Here is a 21,874-nt window from a genome sequence, read left to right on the forward strand (position 1 = left end):
TCAGTGGAAGTGATCAACCTTGGAACGAACGAGGAAGCTAAAGAGGTCAGAGTAGGATCGGCTCTACAAGAAGAACTAAAGGCGAAGTAGGTCAAGCTCTTACAAGATTACATGGATGTGTTTGCATGGTCTTACCAAGACATGCCAGATCTCGATACTGATATTGTAGCCCATCGTCTACCTCTCAAAGAGGATTTCCCTCCCGTGAAGAAAAAGCTAAGAAGAACTCGTCCTAACATGGCTATGAAAATCAAGGAGGAAGTGCAAAAACAGCTCAGTGCAGGTTTTATCGCGGTCTCCAATTACCCTCAATCGATTGCCAATATTGTGCTTGTGCCCAAAAAGGACAGAAAAGTAAGGATGTGTGTAGATTATAGATATTTGAATAGAGAAATTCCTAAAGACAACTTCCCACTACCCCACATCGATGTGCTAGTGGCTCAAAAAGACATGGAAAACACTACTTTCATAACCCCATGGGGCACCTTATGTTACAAGGTTATTCCCTTCCGATTAAAGAATGTTGGTGCAACTTAATAACGAGCCATGGTCACACTCTTTCATGATATGATTCATAGAGAGATCGAGGTCTACGTTGATGATATGATCGCCGAGTCCCAAACTGAAGAGGAGCATCTTGTCAATCTGAAGAATCTATTTGAACATATAAGGAAATTCAAATTGAGGCTTAACCCCAACAAGTGCATGTTTGGGGTAAGATCTGGCAAACTTCTATGTTTTATCGTCAACCAACGTGGCATTAGGGTGGATCCTGAGAAGGTGAAGGTCATACAAGCTATGCATGAACCCAAAACCAAGAAGGAAGTCCGAGGATTCATAGGTATATTGAACTACATATCTAGATTCATTTCTCACATCACATCCATTTGTGAGCCAATCTTCAAACTTCTTCAAAAGGACCAAGCCGTCATTTGGAACGACGATTGCCAAAACGCTTTTGAGAAGATAAATGAGTATTTACAAGAACCTCTTATCCTGATGCCTCCTGTACCTGGAAGACCTATGATCATGTACCTTATCATTCTTGAAGGATCTATGGGGTGCGTCCTAGGCCAACATGATGAGACTGGTAGGAAAGAACATGCCATATACTACTTAAGCAAGAAGTTTACTGATTGCGATAGTAGATATTCAATACTTGAGAAGACCTGTTGTGCACTTGCTTAGGCTTCCAAACGCCTAAGACAATATATGCTCACTCATACAATGTTGTTAATCTCCAAGAAGGACCTAGTCAAGTACATCTTCTAGAAGCCTACTCTAACCGGTAGAGTAGCCCATTGGCAAATGGCTTTAACCGAGTACGACATCCAACATGTCACTCGGAAATCTATAAAAGGGAGTGTACTATCTGACTATCTGGCACATCAACCTTTTGAGGACTACCAGTCTATGCGCTTTGAATTCCCCGATGAGGACATCATGCTAATCAGAGATTGCAACATACCTGGCCTAGAGGAAGGAACAGAACCTGAATCCCGATGGACCTTGGTATTTGATGGAGCTTCTAACGCTCATGGTAATGACATTGAGGCAGTCATCACATCCCTAACTCGTTTTCATTTACCCTTCACTGCAAGGTTGTGTTTCGAATGTGCCAACAATATGGAAGAATACGAAGCCTATATCTTCGGCATTAAAGCTACGATTGATCTTAGGATCAAAATTCTCAAAGTCTACGGAGATTCAGCCTTGGTCATCAGCAAAGTCAAAGGATATTGGGAAGCTCGAGATCACAAGCTCATTCCTTACAAGGAGCATGTCTTGAAGTTGATCACATACTTTGACGAGATTACACTCAACAACATCCCTGGAGAGGAAAACCAATTGGACAATGCCTTGGAAACTTTGTCATCCATGTTTAAGGTTAAATGGGAAAATGAAGCACCAACTTTCCACCTCGACTACTTGGACGAGCCTACCCACTGTTTGGCAGCCAAAGACGAAGCTGACGGTCATCCTTGGTTCTATGACATCATGAGATTCTTAGAAAACCAGGAGTACCCTACGGAAGCATCCATCACCGACAAGAAGTATCTTTGGAAGCTGTCATCCAAGTTCTTCTTAAGTGGAAGGGTTTTATACAAGAGGAATTATGATTCGGTTTTGCTTAGATGTGTGAACAAGCATGAAGCAAACCAAATTATAATGGAAATCCGTGAGGGATCCTTTAGAACGCACGCCAGTGGACACACCATGGTAAAGAAAATCTCGAGGGCCGGTTATTATTGGATGGCCATGGAGGTTGACTGTTATCTCGACGTCCAAACATGCCATAAATGCCAAATATACACCGACAAGATCCATGTGCCACCAATGCCACTAAATATCTTAACATCACCTTGGCCTTTTTCCATGTGGGGCATTGATGTGATCGGATGTATTAAGCCAACTTCCTTGAACGAACATCGCTTTATCTTGGTAATTATAGACTATTTCACTAAATGGGTGGAAGCAGTCTCCTACACCAACGTCACAAGACAAGTAGTGGCTCGATTCATAAGAAAAGAAATCATTTGTCTTATGGGATCCCTAACAAGATCATTACTGATAATGGATCTAACCTCAATAACAAAATGATGAAAGAGTTGTGCCAAAGCTTTAAAATCTAACATCACAACTCATCGCCTTATAGACCCAAGATGAATGGTGTTGTCGATGCAGCTAATAAGAACATCAAGAAGATCGTGCAGAAAATGGTGGAAACCTACAAAGATTGGCACGAAATGCTCTCGTTCACATTACATGGTTACCGTACCTCAATACGTACCTCCACTAGGGCAACCCCCTTCTCTCTAGTGTATGGCATGGATGCAATCCTTCCTGTCTAAGTAGAGATTCATTCCTTAAGGATTTTAGTCGATGTCAAGCTTGACGAAGCTAAGTTGGTACAAGCCCGATTTGAGCAACTAAACCTCATTGATGAGAAGCGCTTGGTAGCCATCTGCCACGACCAGCTTTACCAAAAGCACATCAAGAGGGAACATGACAAGAAGGTATTTCCTCGCAGCCTCAAGGCCGGAGACCTCATGTTGAAGAAGATTCTGCCAATTCATACTGACCCAATGCGCAAATCGATGCCGAACTACGAAGGTTTATATGTTGTAAGAAAGGTCTTATCTGGAGGAGCCTTAATCCTTTCAAATATGGATGGTGAAGATCTTCCATCCCTCATGAGCGCATATGTAGTAAAAAATACCCAAAATGGCGATCTAGGGAAAAAAAGTCCGATAAGTTGAAAACACGAAAGGGAAACTTATGCAAAAATGGGTATCCCGGTAGACTGAAAAACCCAAAAGGGCGGTGTAAGACCCTAATTTGACCCTAAGATCCCTCATGGCATCATAACATTGCTCATTTGCATTTTCCTCAAGGATCATAGCATCTTGGCTCCTAGCCTTTGGGTGGGAACATTTGTGAGTTGGTTTGAGACCACCAAGCATGCTTGAATTGTATATTATTGCTTTTCTTCTTTTGTTTACTAACAAAAAGCACAAAAATATGTCACTAACATCTTTTGTTTTGTAGCTTGAGCAAACATAAGATCCGAGGCTCCTAGGAGGCCCTATGCCCATTGAAGTGGCCAGTTGAAGGTGAAAGCAATCATGACAATGGTTACCAAAGCTCTAAATCCTCATATATGCCTCCCAAGTATCTCAATTCATCATTTTTATCAAAGCAAACCAAGGGGTTTGAGGCTTGTTTCCCAAGGAAACCCTAATTCATCTGTCCATCAATTATGCCTTGTTCATGAAGCAACCTCGACCTATGATCAAATAAAATCAAGGGAAGTTCTTACATTCATCCTTTCATGCATATTTGAGCTTATTTGAGTGTCCTCAATCATTCATTCATCAAGATTTGAGGCATGGACTTGAGAAGTTGATCAGTCAATTCATCTGGCTATTTTGAAGTACACTGAGACCTAACTTTTGATGTGTTTGTCAAATGGAGATGACCCCAACAGAAACAATGTTCTTAAGAACCATATGAACAACTTTCATGTTCATAAAAAATCCGTTTGAAGCTTGGAAGGTCATCATCCATTTCAAAACATTATAGGTCATTTTGACTGAAACCCTAATTTTGGGTCAACTTCCCAAGAACATAACTCATTCATTTTTCATAATTTTGAGGTGGGATCAAATGAATTATAAATTTTAAGATGTCTACTTCATTTTTTATGTTGGACAAAATTTCATAATCCTAAAATAAATACATGTGATAATGCAAAACATTATAGGTCACTTTGGACCAAAGGCATTGAAATGTGAAAAAGTCCAACTTCAAGTGCCCATAACTTTCCCATCAAAATTCCAAATGATGAAAAATTTGAGTCCAAATTTATTTTCTTGAAAATATCTACAACTTTTATGTTGAAGGTTTTGTCATTTGGATCTTGTATCATTGAAACAGAAGGGCTTGAAGTTGGCCCATTTTGAAAATTTTCACATACACATGTTTTGCACCTTGCACTTTATGATAATTTTTCACCAATTTCCCATTTCCAAATGAAGTTTTTCCAAACATAACAATTGATCCTCATGCCAAGAGCTTTCCAACCATTAGCCATAAGGCTATGTTTTATTTTTTGAAATATCATTTTCGAAGGAAAGAACATTTTAGTGCATTTTTGGAAACTAGGTGAAAACACATTGCACAAGCTAATTGCATCCATTTTTCATGACCATTCCATCATATTATGATCTCAGCTTTCCAAACCAAGTGGAATTGGGCCCTCCATGCGCCTGTACAGGCCCATGCATGGAGGCCCTTTCCATCCATGCACATGCTTTGTTCATGTATGCAACTACCATTTGCTATAAATAAGTGCTCAAGGCTTCATAATTTAACAACCTGAAGGCGCCTGTTATGCTTCAAGAATCCCTCCATAGCCTCACTTAAAGGAACTCTCTCTTTCTTTCAAATTTTTCAGATCTGAATTTCAATTTCATTGATTGATTTCCAGACTTATAGTTCCTTAGCCTAGCTTCACCTTCATCCTGAGATCATACTGCAAGCATAAGCAAAGGAAAATCGTGCTCTCAAGATCCACATTTCAGAGGTGTACATCAGAACTTATTTTTTTCGAAACTCTTTATTCATAGCTTGTTTCTTGCATTTACTAGGTTGTCTGAAGTCCTCTCATCAGAGGCAATTGTTTTGTGCTTTGAATTTTGAAATTCCATCAAGTTTCAGTTGAACACCATTTTTTTCAATCTCTGATTCCTCTCTCTATGGAAGTCTAGAGTGGAAATAGATGGCACAGGGGTGATGTACATCACCCCAGCTTTCCATTGCTATATAGATTGTGGCATTTGGTTGAGGTTGCCATGTCTGCAACTCTCACCGGAACCGGAGGTCTCGCCGGAGAAGACGGTGGTGTACACCACTGTCCCAACTCCAGATCAAATCTGGACCGTGCAATCTTATTTCCAGATCTAATCTGGATCCTCCATTGTTATGACTTTTTTAATGGCTGCATGTGTCGCTTTGACTTGAGTGCATGGTGGACGCGTGCATATGATCCATGTGATGTGTCAGCTCAATTAATGAGCTCCTGATCCAACGCCTCACGTTTTTTCTTATTTCTATTTTTTGATTTTTATTTCCATTTTATTTCTTTTATTCTATTTCATTTCAAAAAATCATATCTCATTCATTATTGGTCCATAAAATGTGAGACCAATTGCATTATTTCTCTTTTAATTTCTAGTTCCTAAAAATGTTTTTTAATATTTTTTATTTTATCATTTGATATTTTTTATGAATTTTCTCCTTTCTGGTTATTTTTAATTCATTTTAAATAGTTTTTGATATTCAAAAAATACAAAAATATTTTTCCTACCTCTTTGAATGATGATGGATCTATGAAAAATATTCTCATCAATTCATTAATTGATTTGAGATTTATTTGAGATTTTAATTCAATTAGGTTATTTTTATGCATTTTTAATTGATTAAAAATAGTTTCTGGTTTCTAAAAATGCTAAAAAAATTTGTCAAACTTTGTTTGACCTTGTTGAACTTAGGGTGATTCACTTGGACTTTTCAAAGTTGATTTGAAGTGAATTTGAAGTTTGACCTTTAATTGATTATTTTAATTCAAGTATTATTTTAATTTTGAAAAATACAAAAAATATTTTACTTGTTTCTTGACTTCTAATCTTCATTTTGCTTATGTTTACTAATGTTTGACCTTGATTCCATCTATCTTTGGTCAATGTATGTTAATTACTTCATTTGATTTCCATTAATGCATTTTCCTATTCATCTTCTTCTTCTTCTTCTTTTTCTTTTTTGATCAATGAGTTAAAGATTGGTGGTTAGCCTTGATGTATTGGAGGTTTAACCTTCCTTGATTCAAATCTAATTCATCTTGATCATGGATCAAGTGAATGGCTTTGCATTAATGATAGGTTGCTTCCTAATCAAGCAAAGAACCTAAATCAATACAAGATCATTTCTCATCTTCTTTTGGCATGGAAAGTTGTAGGAGCTTGATTCACTAATCAAGATCTCTAACTTGTGTTGTTGCCTACATTTTATTGACCGACCTCAGATAGGTGTGACTACTATATTAGTCCACTTACGATTGCTTAACATAGCGCTAAATTGCCTTATGGCACACTAACACTAACCATTAACCATTAACATTTAATTCTTGCACTTTACATTTATGCAATTTACTATTCTTGTACATATTATTCATTTGCTTTTTCCCTTTGCTCATTCGAGAACATCTTTATGTTAATGCAATTTGCCTTTTGCTCACTTGAGCACATAATTGTGTATATATTATTGTGCTTGTGTTTTGTTTTTGATTGTTGTGAACCAAATGCAAATGGACAAAAAGGACTTAGATTCTAGGACATTCCCTATGCAAAAAATGGAGTAAAAAAAGGCCTTAATGTTGAAGATGGATTAGAAGGACCAAAATCTCTAAACTCACTCTTGTCCATTCTTGGTTTGCATTATGGAACTTTTTGATGTGTGTGCTTTTGTGCTAGGGATTCCTATTTGAGCCAAAATTGAAGAACCATTGTCATGTGCATTTAAAGTGAGAGATACAAGAGCCATTGGAAGATTCCTAAGAGCTTGCTTGATTGTTTGGTTGCTTGAGTATACACTTATTTGCTTGCTTATTCCAAAGGATGGGAGCTACTTGGATCATCAATATGATCTCAAGAAGGGAACTCCATTTGTGGTCTTATTTCTTCTCCTACATCTTTGTATGATTAGGACTTAGCCATTCTTCTTCTTCCCTCCACTCTAACCCAAGCCAAAACTTTTTGTGCAAACATTAACATTTGTTTTCAAACATTAGAAACCTAAGCATTATGCTTTTGATTTTCAAAATTTCTTTTCATAACACTTATTTTGAATTGAATCCTTAAGTCAACTTTAACCATATTTTGTAAATACTTTCCATTGGTAAATATAACTCATTCAAATGTTTTTTGTGGTTTCAATGGCCACTTCTTATTAAAAAGTTTTCATAACCTTTAGCTATTAGGTTTGAGTTATCCTTGAGGTAGATATAATACTCACTTATATCCTTAGTGATGGACAATGAGTCTTCCATGCTTATTATAGGGTTAACCCCTCACTAGCATGTTGAAGCTATCCTCACATGATGGATTTGTGGTTTTAGGTTGAGTTTTCTCCCTTGGATAACAAAAGACCGGTTTTTGGACAAATCAATTCACCAACTTTTTTTTTTGAGATTTTTACCCCGAACTACGAAGTTTTGATCCTACCTTTTTAAGATGGTACGTAGGCAATGGGTTTATCCATTCAAACACAAAAATTGTAAATAATTTGTACATTCTTCTCTCATCCCCCCAATCATGTTTGCATAATTTTTTTTCACAAAATACCAACCTATCTTACAACAATTGTGAAAAGGGCTCCCTAGGAGTACCTAGGATGTTTTGGGTGCTTAAAACCTTCCCATTGCATAACCAACCCCCTTACCCCGATCTCTGACATTTTTATTAGTTTTTGATTCGATAAAACTTCTCGGTTTTTGTTCGCTTTCTAACCTTTCTTTTGGATAAATAGAAGTGCGGTAGCGACTCGACTTGTATGGTTTACTTTTGATTTAGTCAAAAAATCTAAAGGTAACGAATACCCCGCTACAGGCGGGCTAGGCAAAATTTAGGGATTCATAAAAGCGAGAGGCTGCATCCCGCAAGGAATATTTCTTCACTCCTCAATGAGTCAATCCAGTCACTCTCCTTCCAAAGCAAGACCAAAGGACGGTCAATGACATAAGGACTATAGCAAAGTTGGAACTTGGTGAAAATCCGACGTTATTTCATTGCCATTATAGTTTTTCAATTTCTTTGCAATCACCTCTTTTAGGAATTTATCTTTTGTATAAATCACCCATTTTTTAGACTATTTTATTAATAAAATCAATTCCCTCATATATGCTCATTATTTTTACTTTTCCTGCTTTGTATGTGAAATGTGACTTTTCTCAAATTGATATTACATTGGAAATTTTCCGATAAACGACTTTTACTAAAAAACTTTAAATAGAAACATCAAATTACTTTTCTTTCAAAAATATCTAAAGGTAACCAAAAATACGTTCGGTATAGACTTGGCCAATCAAGAAATCCCCCGGTAGAAATCCTCAGCTATTGCACCTAGTGCCTTGCTTGAACATCAGAAATTCCAGTTTTCCTATGTCGGGAAGTCAACTCACTCTCCCCGAACAAACTCTAAGTCCAATCATCATTGACATTCCTAATATATTTCCCCCGACAAAGCTCAATCACACTTAGCATAACTTGCAAACCTTTCATTTGCATAATCCCCCGCAAAATCCCGAACATGCATTGAAATCTTGCATACATAACATTACATTATAAGTATCTTTTGAAAATTCACTCCTCAGTTTATACTCAAGAATGATTCATCAGATGTCGGAATTTCCCAACCATTGTTAAGGATTTTCCCCAGTAAAAGTCACCTTTCATTTCCAAGATATTTCCCCAAATAGAGTCAGGTAGTCCAATCGTTTCTAGGAATTGTCACTGAACTGTTTTGTTTCCTCTCAAGTTTTCTCCCCAAAAGAGTCGGGTATTCTAGATGTTGCTAATGAATCATCGCTGACTTTCTTCTCTCCTCAGTCGAGTCAAATATTCATAGTCGTAACTAAAAGTCATCTTTGAACTTCTTTCCTAAGCATAAGTCAGGTATTCCAATCTTTGTAAGTAATCCTCACTGATTTGATCTCTTCCCCATCTAGAGTCAGGTATTCCAGTTGTTGCTAAGAATCATCACTGAACTTTCAATTCTCCTCAACAGAGTCAGGCATTCTAGCCTTTGCTAAGAATCGTCATTGAACTATTTGATCTCCCCAACAGATGTCAGGTATTCCAGCCATTAATGAGAATCGTCAATGAACTTCTTTATTTCCTCAGTAGAGTAAGGTATTCTAGCCGTTGCTTCATTGTACCTTATTGAGAAATTTATCCCTAAACAGAGTCGGGTTTCTAGTCGTTGTTAGGAATCATCGTTGAACCATTTGGGTTTATCCCTAGTCGAGTCAAGTATTCCAACTGGGGATATAAGAACACTAGTGAAAGTGACAGACAAATAAAATATGTGAACATCATTGGTAGTCTTAGGTATGCCACTGATTGTATTATACCCGACATTGCATATGTCGTAAAATTATTATGCAGGTTTACTAGTAGACTGAGTAATGAGCATTGACAAGTTATTAAAAAGAACGTGAATCTCGATTTACAATATCCTCAATTTCCTGTTGTACTTGAAGGTTACAATGATTCAAATTGGAATACCTTATCAGACGATTCCAAAGCAACTAGTGGCTATGTATTCAATATAGTTGGATGAGTTGTATCTTGGAAATCAAAGAAACAGACTATCGTGACTCAGTCCATGATGGAGTCTGAGATGATAACATTAACAACTGCTAATGAAGAAGCAAGTTGGTTAAGAAGCTTGCTACCTGAGATCCCTTTATGAAAAAAATATGTGTCAACTGTGTTGATACATTGCGATAGTATCATGACTATTGCAAAAATTGAGAGCCATTGATATTGTACATTCCAAAAATTATTTGGTCGACCGAGGCATGAAGTCGATATTTCTAACTTAGCCGACATATCTATTTTTGATAGAGATGGTCATGTAGTAACCTCAGACCGGCATACATAGGCCGACCCCTGATGTCGGGTGGTCGGGTTCCTTAAAGAAATTAAAAGGCAGGCTAAGGATCAGAGACCGTTACAGAATGATTAATAAATATGTTACATATCACTAATGGCCATAAACGGCTTCAAATACTTATTAAGTCAGTTACAAATTATTAATAAACGGATACGTTTATTATGACCATAAAAGCTTATTAATCATAAGAGGAAAATGTCAGCAATATAAAAAGAGGTCTTAAGACCATATAGAGAGGGGACATACGATCAATAATAGATGAAAAGAGATTATTGGATGAGAGTTGCATGTGAACAATATGCTTGTAAGACTCGGTGATCCTAGAAATGGAAGCAACCACCTCATTTCCCTGTACCAATCAAGACATTCCAATCAGAAATTTACGATATTTTCACCACATTTCCGTATACCAATCACATATATTCCAACTAAAAATTTACGATCTTGACTAACACTAGAAAGATGAACATTTTAATATTTTAACAAAAATATTTGACTTCCACCAAGGGAATCCAGTAAAACTCTCTTTAGGCCATAGAACTCCCTTACTTAAAGATAGTGTATCTTTATTCATCCTCGCTATCATAATCCTAAAACTACTGTTCATATAATTTATTCCACTTTGAGGTAGAGCTATGGAAAGATTATCAAGAGATACGTCAGTAACTATGGAAGAATTATATTCTAACGAACACAACCTAGATGAGAGTTGAGAATCCTTTGCATACCCATCATCCGGGTTATGTATTTTATTATAACCTAGACCGTCATCAACAACTTTCTACACCGACTGCCACGTAACTTCACGTCCATTTGAATCCATCGAAATTTGTGAAGGTCTGCCTTTACGGTGCCGATCGCAGTGTTGAGAAACCTCAAAGCCGGAGCAACCTTCTGAACCACCACGACGCTATCCCGATCTGATCTCGACTCGATAGTTACATGGTTAATTTGGGGACTGCTAAGGATATTGGTGGTTCATCCAAAATTCGTTAATTCGTTGTTGATCTAATGATGAAACTATCAATTATTGAAGACGGCGGGACCTCCGATGAGGCTCCATGGCAGACTAAACTGTCTCGAACCTGGGTTATGCATAGTGAGGGAAAACTATATCATACCAAATTCTTCTTGTATCTAAGATAGAATTTCGTTGATGAGCACTTTCACCCGCAAAGCTGCCGATCTCATACACGTCGGCGTGGCATGAATCCATGTCGCCCACAAATTATAGTCTCAAGCAGAATCAACTAGATTTGCAAAAGCAAATACGCACACCCAAGTTGAAAATCACAGCTATAAACATTAAAAGATAAGTGATCCTCGTATGTTTCTTTAATTTAGCACAACTCTATGTGTAACAACCCGTATAATATATATCTAGAATAATATCATACAAGTGTTAAATTTTGGTACTGTCACAACATAAGTGCCTAATGGCATCAATATATATATACATGTCCAAACTAAAACATCAATGGAACATGTTATACAATAATGCCTAAACAATAAAAATCTAAGAACTATGTACAATATCTTCATTGCACACAACTCCACAGCGGAAGATCATAATGAACAGCAACCCTTGAAACATCCATAATAGTTTCTCTTAGATCCAACCTGTAAAGAATACCTGAAAAATAACAACAATGATGGGATGAGATAATAATCTCAGTGAGTTCTCCTATCCTATGGGTCCACTCGGCTCTACAGGGTTTCTAATCAATATTCAACTCATAACCAACTCAAGTCAACAAGGGAATGAAGACTTGAGCGATGGGGAAACTATCTCGCAATTGTATGGCAACATGCATCTGAGTTCTCATAACTCAACCACGATCATTATTCAGATCACGAAACATCAATTCCCGATCAGACTTACGTCTAAGCCGGCCTCGGTTCATGCATGCTCGTATGATTCGACTTTCGCGGTGGATATCAGGTTCCCCTATGGGAATCTAACCCACTTTTAAGAACCATCACCCATATGGGACTCTAACCCACTTTGAGTATCTTTCACCGTATGGGACTCTAACCCACATAGGTGTCCACCTTTCCCCCATGTCCGCCATGGTTGGGGCTCAAACCCATTTGAGGCTCGAATCATTGGTCCCACATCCCAATGCTTACTCATCTAAGCATACCAATAGAGATGTGTACCACCACAGAAAAACACACATTCTGAATACATGATCGGTTCCACAAAACATTGGTTCCACGAACCATAACAAATTCATAAATCACAGGTGACTTCATTCACCATAATACGCAAATAATAACATGGCATGTTCCATACAATGCGTCTCATTTTCAATCATGGCAATAATTCGTCCACGACCTCACATAAGCGTCGTACGAATGAATACTGTATTCTTATACATATATCACACATGTTCCATAACCTAGATTGTCTTTCTAAGTTATTAATCAAATTATTCTTCTAGGTTTCCTCACTCATCTTTGTAAGGTTTTTAATCATGTTATTTCACCTTCCACATAACAACAATATTTAATTTTCATCATGATAAAATTCATGGCATTTATAAATCACATAATATTTTATAACATGGAACAATAATAATAGCCTTTTACGTTATCTTTCTAACGCATCCGGCCGTGTCCAAAACGGAGGTATAATACTCAATTAATTCATTAATCTATCCTAATCAAGATTTAGGTTAATATTTATTCATTGCATAAGCATTCAACAACGACCTCTCTAGCCTAGTGGTAAGGCATGTACAGTTCAAAGGAGGTCCTGGGTTCGAATCCCACTGGTGACAAACTCTGCACAAATAGAAGATTTAATTCTGTTTCAGTGTTAACCGGTTAACCTATACCGTTAACCGGTTAACCACTCACGAATTTGCCCAGAAAGTGAATTTTGCTGCGCGTTAACCGGTTACCTCATACCGTTAACCGGTTAACACTGTAAAAAAATTGGAAAATTCCAATTTCCATGAATTCTCTCAGTTTTCTGATAACTCTCTCCTTCTTCTTCTCTCTTCCTACTACTTCTTATCATTTTATCCTTTTCTTTTCCACCACACATATACTATATAATATATATAATATATAATATCAAGTAGTATCATAAATATCTCAATTGATATTTCATCCTCCAACACCAATTGACCAATTATTAATGTTACCAAAAATGTCCTCTCTTGTACTTATTAATATTGGTATGTCTCTTTATTAATAATCAATCCCTTCAGAGTTCACCATTTACTCTATTGGTCCCAATTGACAACCTTTAGAGCACATAGGAGTTTCAATTGTTACAACTAACCAAAGATATAATACATAGGAATTCAATAGGTCTCAACTGACAACTAATTGAGCATTTAAGGGAATATGGGATATTACATTCTCCCCCCCTTAAATTGAAATTCGCCCCCGAATTTCCTTCACTCAACAAACAAACAAACCTTGAATCAACATCTTAGACCAACAATTGACCTCTCTTCAATTCCAAGTCTCTAACATACTTATTCTTCTAACTTATCCTTGCTGACAAATTTCCTTCTTTCATGGACTCCCGAAACTTCTTGATTTCCATCACAATCTCATTCTAATATTGGATTAACATTTAAACTTGCTTCCACTTAATTCCTCTTATATACCGCTCAACATCAGTGGGTCACCTTCTTCCCGGAAACCACGACTTCCCTTCCTTGTACTAAGTTACACAAAACATAATTACAACATCTTATCTTGACTTGGTTAATCAATACTCATTAATTCTTCATAAGAAAATTTATTGATTCCCTGACCACAAATAATATTGACTGCCCTTTTCTTGTTATTCCTTCAACAAATGTGACAAACTTGTAATCCATCTACCGGTAATCTCATCTACTTCACTTGATCTGATAATGTATGCTACAAGCCCTTACTCCTACTGCTTCCCTTCTCTCGTACTATTCCAATGAGATAGAACCATTAGCACGAGATTGTCTTACTCTCATCCTTACCGCCATTCTTACGAGTAACTATCTCCCTGATCCCCATAGACTTGATTGGGCTCTTTCTCTCGTCACCTTCCATTGTGATACTCTGATTCCAATAGTGGAACACTTGGGATTCCTAGGCACTACTGGTTAGCTAACCATCTTCAAAGAAACACACTTACCTTTCAGGGTGTCTACTGTCCAAAATGGTACTAGAACCTCACCGACTTCCATTAGTAGAATAACTTCCTTGATGACTCACAAAAGTGTAGAATAAGACCAACACTCTTCAGAAGATAGGTATCCAGGGGTTACATTACTACAACCATAAAAACATAAAACATCCAAATTCATCATGTGTTCGATGTAGCTAAACCAAATTAGTTTGACAATATCCGGTTCTGGTTACTATATTCCATATCAAATCCTCTTATAGGGTTTTGATTCATTCAACATTTCTCCTGGCACATGATCTCGACCAAAACATAATAACACCATTAAGGAACTTTAAATCATCAACAAAACACCACTTCTAAGGAACTTAAGCAATCTCGAACATAACTATGAGTGTCCATACACCTCATAGAGTCACACAAAATATTCCACACACATCTAGAGATAACATTTCACTTTGTATCCAAAATCATTCATCTCAATCATTTTGTCCCATCTTCCATAATCTTAGCTCATGCTCTTACTAACATACCATCTGAGTTACATGTTTAACTTTAGGAATAACTAATTCTCGTTCCTCCTGGGAAGTATAACTCATGAATCCTTCCAATAGGGTAAAGTATCATCGTACACATCCATCACCATTCTCAGGGAGTCTACATCTAAGGCTATGAATCCAAATGAATCAATCAATTTCATACCATGACCAACCGCTTCACACCCTATCAATTTATACCACATACCTAGATAATCTCTTCCAGATCACCACTTAGTAGGTCTCTTCCAAGTCCGTTCCGTATAGTTATTCATAATCATAATAGTGGTACTTCCCAGACTTACTTAAACTGATCATGGTTTATCAGGTTGGGTCCCCCCCCACACATCTGACTTCCATGAACTCTCTATAGACGACCAACTATGCACTACACCTTCGGAAATCCCAATTTCAAAATTACCAATCTGACTTGTGGTGACTTGTAACTCCATCCTCAATTTGTACATCCACAACGGTACACTTATGACATTTAGGACGTCCTTAGCTCCAACACTATGTGAATGTTTATACTCCGGGATCAATCAACCAGACACTCCTCAAGAAGATAAATAACAACCAAACTTCCAATAAGCCAATATTACTCTTGCAATCGAAATAAAATGAACTTAAGGTGAACCTTATCGTTGCCACACACTTATGACTGTATTTTTTTTTCTAAACCAATACCTACCACACCCTTCATCATACCAGGGTTACTTGTCTCTATAACTTCCCACGAATAATCCTCATTGTCTCCCAGTAAACTCTTGCAACATAAAATATTCCACATTCTACACTTGGTCCACATGCTCCAGCTTAGCTTATCTTTTGTTGGCTATCATCAACTAAACTTCTTAGAATGCAAGACTCACTGCTCAACAAAATGTATGTTACTTACATCCATCTCAAGACAAGGAATCCATTACACTTACTTGTGACCATAATACTGCTATCACATACTTCTCTTAACACCAAGGTTTAACTTCCTCTATTCCACTATGTAACACCCCAGACTGCTTTCAGGATTATCAACTAACCCCGCAAATCAACACGGGCCTTTTCAACATGTTTTGTCCTCACTCGCACGCTTTCCAGGAAACTTCCTAGAAGGTCACCCATCCCAATACTACTCCAAGTCAAGCACGCTTAACTATGGAGTTCTTATTGGTTAGGATACCGAAAAGAAGATGCATCTTATTGATATAGGTAGTACCAATTAATCCTTATAAGCCTTCTTTCAACCATGTAGTCTCATACCTGCACCGCCTCAGGATCCCTCTCATTCCGATGTGAATTCGGTTTTTCCCCTAGAAGTTGCTAGGAGTGTCTCATTGTCATGCATCATGCATCGACAACCACTCCATCGCCCTCGGGTGTTACATGTAACCACTCTTCGGCCTCTCCGACCTCGGGTGTTACACACTACATACTCTAGAAATCCTCGATGTGAACAATCATCAACTACACACCCATAACTTTGTCTTAATGAATCTTAATGGTCCCATTGTGCCTCTATCTAAAATGTGCCCCATTACAATAGTTGTATTGCAACATCCACACTACTTCCGCACTCGGTGTTCACTTGTCTTCCCATGGTAATTCTCTCAGTTCCAATTACAAAACCATCCTACTAGACTTCCTTAAATCCAACTTAATTGCTCTTGTCCTCAACCAGTTCTCATACAACCAAAACCCACTGGAGCTTCCATTACTATATAATGGGCGTTATCTCATTCCAACACAAACTCTTATAATTGATCTTTAGGTAACTCATCATTCCATAATGGTCTCTTACTAACACTGAACCGCTGACGGGCTATCTCCGATCCGATCTCCCTTCTAAAACTGGACATACTTGGTTTATCTTATAACCTCCATTTTGTCCATACATGTTTCACTTGGAATAGGCAACTATGTCCTCGAGTCTCTCCTTAGGCTTCACCACTACCTTAGGCTCCCAACAAAACTGAATGTCCTTATCCCTCAAGTCTTTAACCACTTGCAAGGTACCATTCCAAATATATATTCCATTAAGTACTCTTGTTCTTCCAAAATATTTTAGTGGCCTAGAAGCTGAAACACTAATACACTACCTCACTTCCAGACCTTATGACATATGCGTAACATAACCATTCTTCCTCCTTTACCATACAAAATCACTCGCCATACTATTCCACATTAGTGAGTATATCTTACTCCACTAGCAATTCACACCTCTCTCAAAGCTCTGACAATTTATCCAATAGAGATCCTTAACTTCTTAACGCTGTTACCACCGCAAAATCGCTTGGATGATACACTACTCTTCAATTCCATAATACCCAAATCACAACGCCTCTGAAACTTCAACTGGGCCATCAAGTTCTCCTTACTTTCTAACTCTTGGCTTGAGCCTATTCTCAAAGCGCAAGTTCCACCCACACTTCGGAGTCCTCGTGGTCGCTCAACCATGATCCTACCTACCATGCACATAGCATTAGGTTGATCAGGCCCAATACTACATACAATGATATTAAGAATCATGTTAGCTAAACACACATATGAGGCAGGAATAGATTTACTTATGATGTTTCAAGGCTAGGTCGAGAATCGACCTGCTCTGATACCAACTGTAACAACCCGTATAATATATATCTAGAATAATATCATACAAGTGTTAAATTTTGGTACTGTCACAACATAAGTGCCTAATGGCATCAATATATATATACATGTCCAAACTAAAACATCAATGGAACATGTTATACAATAATGCCTAAACAATAAAAATCTAAGAACTATGTACAATATCTTCATTGCACACAACTCCACAGCGGAAGATCATAATGAACAGCAACCCTTGAAACATCCATAATAGTTTCTCTTAGATCCAACCTGTAAAGAATACCTGAAAAATAACAACAATGATGGGATGAGATAATAATCTCAGTGAGTTCTCCTATCCTATGGGTCCACTCGGCTCTACAGGGTTTCTAATCAATATTCAACTCATAACCAACTCAAGTCAACAAGGGAATGAAGACTTGAGCGATGGGGAAACTATCTCGCAATTGTATGGCAACATGCATCTGAGTTCTCATAACTCAACCACGATCATTATTCAGATCACGAAACATCAATTCCCGATCAGACTTACGTCTAAGCCGGCCTCGGTTCATGCATGCTCGTATGATTCGACTTTCGCGGTGGATATCAGGTTCCCCTATGAGAATCTAACCCACTTTTAAGAACCATCACCCATATGGGACTCTAACCCACTTTGAGTATCTTTCACCGTATGGGACTCTAACCCACATAGGTGTCCACCTTTCCCCCATGTCCGCCATGGTTGGGGCTCAAACCCATTTGAGGCTCGAATCATTGGTCCCACATCCCAATGCTTACTCATCTAAGCATACCAATAGAGATGTGTACCACCACAGAAAAACACACATTCTGAATACATGATCGGTTCCACAAAACATTGGTTCCACGAACCATAACAAATTCATAAATCACAGGTGACTTCATTCACCATAATACGCAAATAATAACATGGCATGTTCCATACAATGCGTCTCATTTTCAATCATGGCAATAATTCGTCCACGACCTCACATAAGCGTCGTACGAATGAATACTGTATTCTTATACATATATCACACATGTTCCATAACCTAGATTGTCTTTCTAAGTTATTAATCAAATTATTCTTCTAGGTTTCCTCACTCATCTTTGTAAGGTTTTTAATCATGTTATTTCACCTTCCACATAACAACAATATTTAATTTTCATCATGATAAAATTCATGGCATTTATAAATCACATAATATTTTATAACATGGAACAATAATAATAGCCCTTTACGTTATCTTTCTAACGCATCCGGCCGTGTCCAAAACGGAGGTATAATACTCAATTAATTCATTAATCTATCCTAATCAAGATTTAGGTTAATATTTATTCATTGCATAAGCATTCAACAACGACCTCTCTAGCCTAGTGGTAAGGCATGTTCTTTTCCCTTTTCTGATAACTCTCTCCTTCTTCTTCTCTCTTCCTACTACTTCTTATCATTTTATCCTTTTCTTTTCCACCACACATATACTATATAATATATATAATATATAATATCAAGTAGTATCATAAATATCTCAATTGATATTTCATCCTCCAACACCAATTGACCAATTATTAATGTTACCAAAAATGTCCTCTCTTGTACTTATTAATATTGGTATGTCTCTTTATTAATAATCAATCCCTTCAGAGTTCACCATTTACTCTATTGGTCCCAATTGACAACCTTTAGAGCACATAGGAGCTTCAATTGTTACAACTAACCAAAGATATAATACATAGGAATTCAATAGGTCTCAACTGACAACTAATTGAGCATTTAAGGGAATATGGGATATTACACTATGTTTGAATTGTTTTAAGGGGATTGACATTAAATGAAGTTCAGGGACTTTTATTTGATGTTAAGACCTCTTTTTATATCCTCTGACCCTTCATATTATATTATTTGAAATATTAAAAAATTACGTTAAACAAACCCATATCCTAATTTTTTCTAATGTGTGGTAGAATATACTTAACCGAACCTATTCATCATAGTTTCCAACCTAAATCAATTATTGAGTAAAAAAACATTCTAAATACTTCCCACAAAGTTAAATATAGATAACAAAAAATTACCCCTAAAAATAAAATAAAAAATAAAAAAATAAAATGAAAGAAAAAGCCAAAATAGTATTCTAGAATCGGCCCCACACGCTTAAACGACACACGTGACAGATTATCAGGTGCACCTTCGCGTGAGATTCCTATAACCATTAACTATCTAATCTAACCATTAAACCTTGTCTTTTGCATACTAGACCGCCAGGTGTCATTTACACAAACTCTCATTCACTCTATTACACCGGTTAAACCACGGCGTTTGATCATTATGGTGACTATCCTGACAATCCAACGGCTCTGATTTTACGTCCATAGAACCAGATAGATGTAGTCCCAACAGTGTACCATCTCTTCCACTTTCTCCACTTTCACAACCGTTTTCTCTAGCTCGTTTCGTTCCAATAGCAACACCAAACAGCTTCGGATTCATCTCTTCCATGCCGGAGCTTCGTTTCACCGCCGGCATCAAATCCAACGGCTTCGCCGCCGTCATTCCGGACTCTCTGCTTCCTAGCGCGCCACCGTCCGTTTGAATATTATTGTTACCACTATTGCTATTGTTGTTGTTGTTTGCATAACTTGACATGAGAGTGTATATATTGTTGCAGAGCAATCTCATCTCAGCAAGCTCCTTGTTCAACAGAACATTCTCTTTCTTCAATCTCTCGTTCTCGTCGAGAAGCTCCGATGGCGCTCGCGACGGAGACGAACTCAATGATATCACTTGTTCTTCATCGGAGTTCGACGGTGAAACCATCGGCGTCGCCATAGGTACTACAGTCAGCGGCATAGGTGAAGGAACCGCAACCGTCGCGGTTTCCACCGCCGCAACTGTAGCAATAGACGCTGACGTCGGTATGGCAGAACAGATTTTCCTGCGTTGAATCTCGCATAGAAGCCGTTTCTCACCTCTTCGGAAACAATCGTTCGAGAATTCCCACCGATCAGGTACTACTTTTCTAAATCCCTGCAAATCCATCAAAACCGAAAACAGAAATTTACTAAAAAGGATAATTAACTGGTAGTAAAAAAGAATCAGAAACTGAATTGAATTGAATTGAATTACGTAAGTATTGAGTTGACGAACGAAGCTTGAGAAATTATTGTGTTTGAAATATTTTGGAAGCAAATTACTAGCGAAAACGGTAGGGTTCCAAACGATGAAGGTGGATCCATCTTCGTTCCATGAAATAACGTCGTCGATGGATTTATCCTCAACTAGGTTATAGGTTTTGGTGAGAAACGGCGTTGGAATAGATCTCTGAGACTCTATAGCGGGGGTTGTAATTGAAACTGTCGTGGTGGATTCTCCGTTTTCCACCGGTGGCAGAGGCGGTACCATGACGAAAAATATCGCCGGCGGCTGTTTTTGTGTTGAGAGAGATAGGGGGTGTTATTGTGGTGATTCTAGAAGGTTCGGTTGAGAATAAAAGGATGAGGAAAGAGAGAGAAAGTGAGAGAAAAATAAAGAAAGGAAGGAACGAGAAGGTACTGCGTTAGTTACGTCTAATTGTCGAGAAAGTTCCGTGAGAATGAGGATTTTCAGTTTGATTAATGATGATAGAATTTTGATGATGATGCGGATTGAATGGAAGTATTAACACCGTGAATGTAAAGATAGAGATAGATAACTTTCACGGCTCTTCGCAATCCAAGAAACTTCTACACTTTTATATTATGAACCCAAAAATAATTAGAAAAAAAAAAGAAGAGATGGTTCCGGTGGTTTTTTAAAAGTTAAAAAAATTATGAGGTAGAGAAGCTGAGTTGTCATTTCTTATTTTGACATAAAACAGGGGTCAGGTACACTGCTTGATAATGTACTGCAGCTGAATAGTCAAGTTTCTATTTTAATATTATTAAATTGAAAAATAAAATATATTAAGGACGTCAATATTTTACCATACCACACGTTTTTTCAAAGGCTTATTTTACACCTATTTTCTCCCTAGTTTTTAAAATACTAGTACACATTTTTCAAATAATAACTTTCTTGTGATTTTAAAGTTTGTATAAAATAATATTTCACACATATTTAATAAAAAAATTAAATTTTCTAAATTATTTTAATATTTTAAAAATAAAATTTTTATTTAATAAAATACATGTTCTTTATTGATTGAGAGCGTCCATAAGTGTATATTCTATTTTCTCTAATATTTTATACATGCAGCCTTCTCTTTTCCCTTTATATATATATATATATATATATATATATATATATAATATTAATTTTTTTATTAATATTTTTCATATTAATATAAATAATTCAATTAAATAAGTAAAATATAAAATATTTTTTCAACAATTCTTT

At 37.1% G+C, this 21,874-nt stretch overlaps 2 protein-coding genes across 2 annotated transcripts; one reads left to right on the top strand and one right to left on the bottom strand.

Moving 5' to 3' along the window:
• Positions 1-1,308: 1,308 nt before the first annotated feature.
• LOC127102065 (uncharacterized) lies at positions 1,309-2,509 on the top strand. The gene is made up of 2 exons (XM_051039482.1): positions 1,309-2,220; positions 2,453-2,509. Exons 1-2 carry the CDS (start codon positions 1,309-1,311, stop codon positions 2,507-2,509), a joined length of 969 nt encoding a protein of 322 aa, XP_050895439.1.
• A 17,100-nt stretch (positions 2,510-19,609) lies between these two features.
• On the bottom strand, positions 19,610-21,294 carry LOC127129767 (heat stress transcription factor B-2b). The gene is made up of 2 exons (XM_051058897.1): positions 20,627-21,294; positions 19,610-20,527 (listed from the first exon to the last, which is right to left on the bottom strand). The coding sequence occupies exons 1-2, from the start codon at positions 20,900-20,902 to the stop codon at positions 19,769-19,771; spliced, it is 1,035 nt and encodes a 344-aa protein (XP_050914854.1). The 5' UTR covers positions 20,903-21,294; the 3' UTR covers positions 19,610-19,768.
• Positions 21,295-21,874: the final 580 nt, after the last annotated feature.

Source organism: Lathyrus oleraceus, chromosome 1 (genome assembly GCF_024323335.1).
Source record: "Lathyrus oleraceus cultivar Zhongwan6 chromosome 1, CAAS_Psat_ZW6_1.0, whole genome shotgun sequence".
NCBI lineage: Eukaryota > Viridiplantae > Streptophyta > Magnoliopsida > Fabales > Fabaceae > Lathyrus > Lathyrus oleraceus.

Bases quoted from the DNA above. Each gene is read 5' to 3' on its own strand.
- LOC127102065 (XM_051039482.1), top strand. From the start codon at position 1,309: ATGGCTTTAACCGAGTACGACATCCAACATGTCACTCGGAAATCTATA. The intron at 2,221-2,452 runs GTAAAGAAAATC...TGGTAATTATAG, and splicing joins ACGCCAGTGGACACACCATG to ACTATTTCACTAAATGGGTG.
- LOC127129767 (XM_051058897.1), bottom strand. From the start codon at position 20,902: ATGGTACCGCCTCTGCCACCGGTGGAAAACGGAGAATCCACCACGACA. The intron at 20,528-20,626 runs GTAATTCAATTC...ATGGATTTGCAG, and splicing joins TTCGTCAACTCAATACTTAC to GGATTTAGAAAAGTAGTACC.